Source organism: Notothenia coriiceps, unplaced genomic scaffold (assembly GCF_000735185.1).
Source record: "Notothenia coriiceps isolate Sejong01 unplaced genomic scaffold, NC01 NC01_scaffold00038202, whole genome shotgun sequence".
Taxonomy (NCBI): domain Eukaryota; kingdom Metazoa; phylum Chordata; class Actinopteri; order Perciformes; family Nototheniidae; genus Notothenia; species Notothenia coriiceps.
Window position 1 is genome coordinate 55,086 of NW_011370903.1, and position 10,816 is coordinate 65,901.

The 10,816-nt window shown below is 40.9% G+C and overlaps 1 protein-coding gene across 1 annotated transcript; it reads right to left on the reverse strand.

Annotated features, from left to right (window-relative positions):
• Positions 1–5,651: 5,651 nt before the first annotated feature.
• Positions 5,652–10,366, reverse strand: LOC104968054 (transcriptional repressor p66-alpha-like; the record flags this gene model as incomplete). Its single annotated transcript, XM_010797608.1, has 8 exons — positions 5,652–5,875; positions 5,968–6,374; positions 6,791–7,049; positions 8,653–8,817; positions 9,088–9,207; positions 9,305–9,382; positions 9,503–9,631; positions 10,205–10,366. Coding segments are annotated over 8 exons (1,530 nt in total), but the record flags the coding sequence as incomplete, so codon positions are not given.
• Between the last annotated feature and the right edge of the window lie 450 nt (positions 10,367–10,816).

Sequence of the window (10,816 nt, forward strand, 5' to 3'; positions counted from 1 at the left end):
ATGCACTTGCACCTAGTATTTTATATAGTCGTTAATGTCATTTTTGTAGAAGTAAAGAGAAGTGTGTATGCAGAGGAACGTCATAGTTTGTGATTTAAGCCGGACTGAAAATATAAACTTTAACCATCTATCCAATATAAATGTAGTATTGCCACGGGTCGAATATCTTTTTCCTTGAAAAATTGAAAAAAATTTTATAATGACTAAAAGCAACTTATTTCTTTCATTATATGACTCAACTCTTCGCAGTAAAGAAGCTGACCGTCGTTTGTTGGTTAGTGTACGTCAACGCGAAGGGACCGACCGGACAGGGTAGTGTTGTTCTTCTACAAAAATAAAGAGGGATTTTCCTTAATGGGAAAGGCATATACAAACTTTACGACACCACATTAAAGACGCTTTCTACGACACCGTAATACAACTTATACCGACACCGCAATCACTTTACGACCTATTTGGACTACAAAAAATTCAAAACTTAGGTGGTGGAGACGGGGTATGATTCTGCGTTACCGTACTTAAATGTTAATCTCCCTAATGCATAATTTATGTAAGAGTAAACTTTACAACCTATAAATCATCCAAATTAGGTCTCCCCTTTTATATGAGAGAGACAACCCCATTCCAAAGATCCGGACCACCGTCTCCAATCGGAACCTGTCGCAAGGACGACTCCGCCAGAACCCTTCACTACACTTTCCTTGGTGTTTCTAATCCTCGTACACTCCCAAAATAACGGGACACTTCACGACGACTACTCTCAGCTAGCTAATGGCTGGGTTAGTTTTAGAGACTAACAAATTGGGACGACTTATATGTACCGACCGAAATCGTCTTTCCTGAACACCATGAGTATCTTTGTCTTCTCGGTGGTATCCTCTCTTCGTTCTAGTCGTTACTACCTTATGCATAGGATTTGCAAGAAGAATGCGACTCCTAATTGTCCTAAGCGTATATCACTACGAGACTTCTGTGTGTTTTCGGGTAAGACTACTTAAAGACCGGATATCTTTTAGAATCTATCAGTAGCCCAAGACGACAGAAACTCATCCTGCACCCCTCCCCCCTTTTAGAGGCGTCAAGTGTTTAGGACCCAACCGCAATAATACTTACGTCAGTATTCACGGTTGCAACTGACGGACTTGACGTCGAGCTAGAGAGAGTGTTGTTGTTGCCTCCTCCTCCTTTTCTCTCTCTAGCTCGATGCAAGTCCGTCAGTCTGAACTCGTGAATACACGTAAGTATGTATTGCGGTGGTCTAAACAGCTTGACGCCCTCTAAGAGGCGGCAGGGATGAGTTTCTGTCGCTGGGTCTTGATAGTTCTAAGATACCGTCTTTATAGTAGTACCGAAAAAACCACAGAAAGTTTCTCTGTAGATATACGTGTTAGATAGGAGTCGCATTTCTCTCAATCTATGCAATAAGTGTAACGACTAGAAACCGGAGAGAGGATACCAACCGAGAGAGAAAAAAAAAAAAAGATAACTCATGGTGTTCAGGAAAAGAGAAAACACCGATTTCGTTCGTGTTACATATAAGTCGCCATTGTTAGTCTCTAAATCTAACAAGCCATTAGCTAGACTGAGAGGTAGTCGTCCGGTGAAGTGTCCCGTATTTTGGGAGTGTACGAGATAGCACCAAGGAAAAGTGTGAGTGAAGGGGTCTTGGGCGAGTCGTCCCTTAGACAGTTCCGATTTGGAGACGGGGGTCGGATTCTTTGGAAAATGGTTCTCTTCTCCATAAGGGGAGACCTAAGTTCGGGGATGTATATACGTTTTGTAAAGTTACTCTTTACAAAAATATGCAATAGTATCTAAACATTTAACGTTACGTACGCAGATCAACCGTCTCCCACACTAAGTTGATTTTTTGTAGTCAAATAGGTCGTAAAGTGGATTTGCGGTGTCGTAAAGTGATTACGGTGTTCGTAAAGTCTTATGTGGTGGCGTAAAGGTTGTGATATCGCTTTGCCCATAAGGAAATCCTCTTGAGAAGACAAACACTAACCTCGGTTCTCGGTCGGTCCCTTCGTGACGACACTAACCAACAAAAAAACGACCTGGTCAGTTACACCGAGCGTGACACACACGCGGCATTTCTTCCAGTTTGTCCAAAGGTCTTCTAATCAGGACTCTATCAATAGAGAACTACGGCAGATGTGTAATATTTAATGCAGCCGAACCGTTTATTACAATGCCGTTATGTGATGACTTTCAAAGAGAAAAGCATGCACACTCGGAATAAAGTATTATTTCCTCTTTTTTTTTTATGTTTTCGGATTTCACATCGCATAAACACCATATCGCAACGTGCATTGCGGCTAAAACATCCAAATCACCGAGCTTCAACGATAGCTGAGGATTATAGGTAGTTCGATGTTTTAGCCCAGGAGTGTCAAACTCAATTTCATTGCGGGGCACATCAGACCTATTTAGTCGTATGAGTTGGAGGTCTTGTTTCCCTTCCTATAAGGCTGTCAGACAGAGCAGGGACAAGCTCATTCATACAAACTGTAAGAGCAAATACGTTTTGGTTGGTGTGTTCCCGAGCGCCCTGCTAGCGCCTTTCTGCCAAAAAAAGGTGCTATGTGTATTAGTTAATGATCCCTTATACAGAAACCATTGTTCAATCATACAGACTATGTTATCGCAAAAAACTAACTTTTAACTAAACTTTTTTTGCTTGCTTATTCCAAAGACATCTTCTGTTTGCAGCTCCTACTGCCATCTTTGTGCCGTGTGCGCTGAGAACAAAAACACCCTACAGATTCGAAAGATCATTTCAAGGTCAAGAAAATAGCAATGTTTGTGTAGCACTCCTTCTGCCAGTATTTGTGCAGCCATGAATATAGAGCGTGTAATCTCATTACAGGTGATGTGAATCAGTGATGCAGAGAGAATGCATACAGCCTTGTTAACACATGCTCAGACTTGTAAACCCAAACACACACACACAATCTAAATGAACCCAGTCACTGTGATTAATGTGACAGTATCCGCTTTCACACCAAGTACTTTGCCGTACTTAGTGCCGGCACTTAGTGCCCCCATGGAACTTAGTACAGATCGCGTTCACACCGGAATAAATTCCCTTAGGGAAGATTACGCAAATGAAGCCGCTGACGTCACTTTGTCTTCTTCAGCTTTGGGTTTACTGGCATGCTGCAAACAACTTCACGGCGTATACTGCCACCCAAGTCCCCGGCCGGAAGTCCCCGGAGTTGGGGACAGGCTTCAGTCCCAGCAGCTTCTACTGAAATCGCCAGAAAACCGACACCTCCTCATCTCCTCATCTCCCATGTTTTTTTTTTGTGTTGCCATAAGTTATTGTCTCTCCGTTGGTGCGCAGGGCTAATGCTAATAATGCTAATGCCAGCAAATACAATGGCGGCTTCACAAAACCTTTCAGAGTTTTACGGGGCGTGGTTTGCAATTCGCCCAGCCAATAGAAATTGGTACTTTTTTCTCCCCAGGATAGTACCACCTCTCTAGAAACCAGAGAGCTACCACCTGTACGTTCGGGTCTCGTCGGGTAATAACTTGAGTCTATGTAGGAAAAGTAAACTACCCTAAGTAAAGTGATTAGTAGGACATTAATAGTGGGACGTATTTTCGACTTACCTTTAGTATTTTACTTGACAGACTTAGAACGAGAGTCTGTCAGCTACTGTTTATTGTAAAGGTTTAACTATTTTCAGTTGAGATCCAACATTTAATTTCTTTTACATAAAAGTAAAAAGTCGCACAGTGACCACGTGTTACACACAAGGTACTTTACATTTTTTAGAGTGTATAGAACAAACAGGTATTAATACCGACTACTTTGTAACCTAACAATTTTCTTTAATGTTATAAGAAGTAGATATAAGAGTAAATGACGAACAGTTCAGGAAAGAGGATTGAGAGATTGACTGTCTATATTATACCCACCCAGAAAGGTGAAGACGCCGACGTTGTCAACGAATTGGCCCTCTTGTAAATAAACGAGAAGTAATTTAGAAGTTACTTTAAAGTTATTGAATGGCATAAGTTAACGGTGGCATTGGTTCTAAGGGGTAAATTTCATTCGTCTGAAACTTAATCCTTTTTGCAAAGTGCGTTGACAATGGACACATAACTACTAATGTGCAACGTTATCTTTAAATTCCTGATCCCTCTCCTCTTTTTTCCCTTCCGCCTCTATTTTCCTCTTCTCCCTCCTCCCTCCTCTCCTTTCCTCATCTATAAAATTGAGACATGCTCACCGCACGCATACAGGAAAAACATCAGTGAAAGGGGAACGGTAACGTTAAAAACGACGGTAGTTTTTGTCGTAATTATTACGTTTTTCACTGAAGTATCTAAGGGAAAATTAAAGATGAAAAAAAAATTATTTACGTATTGGGGGATTTTTCCACTTTTTCATAACCAACTTTTTTTACCTTATGTGTTGATTAGGTACTAGCAGTTTTGAAGGTAGGGAGAAATATAATTCATTGTTTAATCGAAAATGTTGAAACTTTCAACGAGTTACTAGTACTCCAAAAACCTGAAAAGGATTAATATCTATTTTTTTCGTTTTGGTAACAAGCTGGAAGTCGAGTTTTGGTTTTGTGTTGTCTGTCTGTTTCTGATTCGGTCGCCTAATTTTTTACAAAAACAAAAAACCTTTAAGTCAACTCAGCGGTCGTATACGACACAACAAGAAGAGAATCTTTGCTTCTGGAGGATGTCATATAGGAGAGGAGAATGTTAGAAGAGAGCAATGAATGGAGACAGGAAAGGACATGACATCATTCAAGTTTGTAGTTTCCCTAGTTAAACGGTATACCGCCTTCCCTAACGAACTCTTGGAACCAGGGTTGCAGTACTCCTGTTCGGGAAGACATTAGGTAAACGTACTATTATCTATAAGATGCGTTCATTCTCCAATGTGTACGAGTGCCGGTAGTATTAATACCTTAACTTATTCTTGTTTTTTTATTCTGTACATACATGGAGGTACCGAGGAACGACTAAACATGGACGGGCAAATTAACTCACGTAAGTGTAATAGACGTTAAATAGTGAATTTAGTTTCTCGAAACTTTATCCGTTTGTCTTCTTGACAAACATGTACTATTATTTCCCTAGAGGCGGTTGTAATTTAATTTTTGGAATAGTATTTTGGAACGCAAGTGTGGGCTCATGAAAAAAAGGGGCATTAAAAGGGCAAATCTAGGCAAGTCATGGGGAATAAACGCAAGTGTTTAGTTTTTCTTCATAATCACGGCCCTTGAGAAATGGGGGGTAANCAAGTAGAACAATCATTTCAGAACGCCTGACGATATATCAACCCGTTTCCCAATAGAAAACAGACAGACTTAAAAGATAATGAGAAACATCTCACTCTAAGGATTAGGAGTGACACCCAAGGAAAACTAACAAACCACCAAACTGGGGGACTAAAAGAGAATTATTGAGATCACTGGCAGGGGTAGGACTGGAGAGTGGGATTGCCTTGTCCGAAAACATTTCCTCCTCAACTTTTGTATAAGATTCCTTAACTTTAGAAATGTTTGAAAGTAGGATGTTCAAGGATTGCTTCGGGACCAGACAGGAATTTGAAAGAGAGCCGATGTCAGTCGGCAGGCTGGTATTAATGTGAGTCTACCTGCTCTGCTTCTTCCATGCAGTGGATGAAGCACTACCACCGCTGATATTCCTGCCGCCGGCGGTTCCACTGCTGCTCACCTTTGAACTCTGGACAGAGCGGTGGGGATGCATGCTTCCCTGGCCGGCTGACCAAAGCTGCAGCCGCCACTGCACTCTGCAGCTGGGAGGAGGAGGAGAAAGAGTGGGGGACGCCCCTCAGCCCCAAGGATGAGACACCATGGGACAGCTGGCCCTGGGAACTCTGAGGGGAGTTAAGAAACATACAGTGGATCGTAAGTTACAGTTCTCTGGACCGCACAAATGCTTCTCTTTAAGATAACAAATTACTCCAACCTGCTTGATTGAGTGATGGTAGACCATGTTGGATCCTCGGCTGGCCTGTTGGAGGTGGTGCATAGAGGACGCTCTGGCGTGTGCCTGCTTCAGCTGATGGGACACCAGCTTCTCAGCCTTCATCGACGAAGAGGAGCTACTGCGAGACACTGATGAGGAAGTCTGCTGAAAAATGCGCTGCTCTATTTCCTGCTCTTGTTGCAGTGCTTTGACAAACGCCGCTTTCCGCCTATTGGTATGCTCCGCCTTTAAAAGCTTTTTCTGATTGGATGACATACAGTGTTCACAGAGGAGTGCCCCGCCTTTTGTCTTGTCATGTCTCCAGCGGCAGGTGAAGTCAGTGTTGCACTGGGTGCAGGTGAAGGGCTCTCTGGGAATGGTCTTGGACAGTGCTACACCTGTCTTTCCTGGATGGAGTGAGATGGGAAACTGATTGAAAACATACAGAGGTGCTTGTTTGGTGTCACACAAGTCATTATAAAGAAATAGATACAGGGAGACCAATATATTTAACTCCTTGGTGAAAGTGGTGAAGGCATGACTTCAATTCCATAACATTGGGTAAAGACAATTGCTAACACAAGTCCCATATCTTAGCCTAACACCAAGGGCTGAAACTAATGAGTATTTTCATGAATCATTTTCTCAATGAATTTTTCTATTAGTTGTTCAAAAATGTCACAATATACTACATTCCCATCAGATATCACAAAATTGCTTTTCAATGTTTCCAATGGCAATCCATCATAAGATATACACTGGACCTATAACATTAACAGCAAAGAAAATAATAAAGTAAACAAAAAAGTAAAAAGTAACACACCTCTATGGATGGTATCAAGCAGATTCTGTACCACTTCCTCGAGTCCCACCAGGTAAATGAACTCATTATTGGCCGCAGAGGGCAGGAAGTTAAACTCTGGAGCAGGGGGTTTGGGTGGGGGAATCTCCAGCAGGGTCTTCTCCAGTTGTTTGCGCAGGGCGAGTTTAGCTGCAGCTCGGCGGCTGGCTGGAGACTCATTCACGCCAATCAAAGACCAGCCGCGTCCTGAGGAAGAGCCCTTCAAACTGGATGCTGAGGCCTATGAAACAAGCAAAGGCATGCAGAAACAAGACAGGTGTAAAGACCCAGTCATGATCAGAATATTTTTTACTTGTCTGAGCAATGCTGAAGTTACCAAATGTGATGATTATGATCATACTATTGGACCCCTATTCAAAGCTTCCTTAGACCATTTCAAATATGAAAATATTTAACAACACCTATAGAATACAATTATTCAATTGTACAACTATGGCTCATATTACATGTATAGCTATTGACCAACCACGATCGATAGTATAGCCCTCAGTGATTTATAGGTCTAAAGAATAGCATGCATTCAATTAAACAGTAGGTTTGTGATTATTAAGACATGTCACTACCTGTTTTTAGCAAAACCACCTAAACAGACAACCACGTTTTCTAGGTACATTTATCACACGACACTGTAACGTCACCTTCATTTCAGCCCTCCGAAAGAAAAGGGTGGTTATGGGTAATTGCGTCATGTTTACCTAAAGTGAAGGTAATGTAAGCAGTGGATTTCACAGTATTACCAGATAAAGACGTACACAATATTTATAGACTGAAGTGTTTTGTTTCTAACTGGCGGGCTATCACTTGCAGTCAACTGTTTGACCTACGAGATTTGCCACCTCATAAACTAAGTCATTATATTGGTCATTACATTTAACTCAATATGCAAAGTTGTTTTAAAAGCTTTTCTTCTGTAGTTAAGTCATATAAAACAGTTGTTAACCGTCAGTTTACCGACGACAAATTGTAAACGGAAGCACACGGTACAGCCCCCGACGTTAGCGACGACAACTATGCTAGTTTATTAAGCTGTAGCTAAAAGTTAGCTTTAATGTAAACAACATAATGCTAATAGTTTTAATCTGGTAAAATGATGTGGTGTCGATTTGTTTCGCACCGGAATAGTAGTACAAAGCCTCAAGCGTTTAGACGCCCGCTTTCTTCGCCTCAAACGCTGATATAAAAAATAAAAAGCCACCATTTTTTGAAGGCTTTCATCCATTTCTTCAGCTATAAAGACGGATCTAGAATGGAGGAATCTGTTCCGTCTGTATTCTGCTGGATCAGCAGATCAGCAAGTAGGCCTATACAAATACATGTTTATTGTTTGTTTATAAATAATGTTAGCCTACAATTTGATTGGGAAATTGTGATCAAGGATGAAAGTTATTGTTAACTAATGCTATCCGTTTCTTTTTTGGTACTAGATTTTTTTACTGAAATTAAGACGATTGAAGATCAGTTTCTAAACCGGAACAAGCATTTGTTTGGTCAGTTTGTGCACAAATACTTATCAGGCAAATTAAAAGTACCTCAACATGATTCGGACATTTTAATTTTCCACAATGGGTTCAAAACACATTGTTCATGCAATGTTTACATTACATTTCATTTAGATGATGCTTTTATCCAAAGCGACTTACAATAAGTGCATTCGACCAAGAAGATACAAACTTGAAGAAAACAGAATCATATAAGTACATTAGGTTTCATAGAGCCAAAACATTTTAAGTGCTACTCAACAGGCTTTAGATAAGCCAGTCCTTTGTTAGTATATAAGTGCTTTGTTAGTATGTAAGTGCTTAAAGCAACTGTGAGATACTGACCAGTGTGTTTACACTGCTACCAATTCTGATGAGGCCTGAGTTGAGCATTCCTCTCTGGCCTTGATTTGTGGGGGCTGACGTCCTGGAGCCCATCAGCAGAGGAGGGGGTCCTGATCCTCCAGAGGCAGCCAACTGCTGCTGCTGCTGGCGCAGAGCGTGGATTTGCTGTGGAGAGATAGAGATGGGCTAACTAGTACAATGAGAGGGATGGAACAAGGGAGGGGCATCAAAAGCCCCAAGCAAAAGGTGCACACAAAGAGAGACTTGCAAAAAGAGATCATAAGTACTAATGTATGTGAATTAATCTGCCTGTAGATTGTCCAAGAGTGAAAAACCGCAGTGGTACAACTCAGGCTATCATTGCCCTGACATTTAAACCAAATAAAAAGTCATTTTAATAGCTAAGCATGTTGTTAACATATTCCCTTGACTCACCTGTGCCCCTCTGACCAGAGGTGGCATTATGATCTGGGAGCTATGTTTGGACGACATCTGCTGCCCTCCTCTCACCAGCGGCGGAGGGATGACCGTGCCTGAACTCTTGGCTGTCAAAATCTAGTCAAAGAAAAATAAAATCACAAACAATATGAATTATAGAATAAAGGTGCTGTCACACAGATAGGCTGCCTAAGTGTGTTAGTAGAGCATTAACCTGCTGAGAGCCTTTGTTGCTTGTAATTGTTCCTCGAATGAGAGGAGGAGGCGCAGAGGAGCCGGACAGACCGGAGGGCTGAAAAGAAAATTGAGACAGACATTAAAAAAATAAAAAGGATGTTTTAAGTGGTAGACTGTGTTGTGGGGATGTGCAACTAATTGTGTGGCTCTGCTGATGTGGGAGAGAACCGTTTACATTCTGAGGTGTGTCCTTGTGTATCTGGCTCTGTCGAAGTTTCTTCAGAAGCACCAGCTTGGCCTCCTCCAGTCTCAGCTCCTCCTTCAGCTGCTTAATGATGTGCACCCTCTCCGCTGGGCTGCTCTTCTACAATCCAAAGAAAACAACATCGCTTTCATCATTTGCTTTACAAAGGACATTAACATTTGATCATGGAGCCAAACTGTCCACTTTCAACTACTTTGTTCAGACAATGAAATGCATACACTGTAAATTAACTATTCAGAAATAAAACATGTCCACAGTTAAAATCTTTAAAAAAGTAATAGCCAATGCAAAAGTTACGCCAATGATGAGTCAACTTATGATCACGATAAAAATAAGTGCCACCGATATTAATAACAGATTAACCATTCATATAATTTTTAGGCAACAATGCTGTTTTTAGCTTCTTGTCGTGGTTTTATTTCACATTAAACTAAATATCCTTGGATTTTGGAAGGACAACAAATGTAAAGACTTCACATTGAGAAACTCGGAAGGGACATTTTAAACTTTTCCCTATAATTTACAGGAGAAACAATTATCTATTACTCAAGAAAATGATTGGCAAATTAATGGATTTTGAAAATAATAGTTATTTGCCACCCTAATTTTAACGTGTCTCCAGTGCTTTAGTAGTACAGTAGCCGGGCAGTTGCGCGACGTTTAGCTTCTCACCATGAGCAGGTCTATGTCCAGCTCCTTGAAGTGTCTCAAGCCATTCATCGGGGAACTGGGGGAGTCATTATCTGACAAGATGATGACATCGTCATCTTCAGGGGACGGACGCCGCTTCTCCCTTTTTATGCTGACAAAAGTAGGAGTTAAATTGAAATCAAAATTTCAGATATACTCAAGCAAACAGAGGTAATGCATACAAAAACAGAGTAAATTCATGTTTATTTAGCTTTTGTTCTTAAATTGTTATATTTATTATCGGATGCAACAAACACAAGAAAACAGTATATTGGCATGTTATATCAGCAATCAGTCGCCCTGTGCTTTATTGGCATTAGCCTTTGAAAATCTGAAAAAGTCTGTTGAACATTATTGAACAGTAAAGTATCAAATTCAGATATACTCTACCGTACAGACATCGTTTTAAAGAACATCCTAAAAGTACCGTTTTAGTCTTTATTTATTAACGAGTCTTTTCCTCAACAAAAACATCTGAAGAAAAAGTCTTTATGTAGTTTAGATGAACTTTCCTGCACATTCTCACCATCGCCAAAAGTGTCCGAGCTTTTTCTATTGCTATTCCTCACATCCCGCATTCAGTCCTGTTCAAAA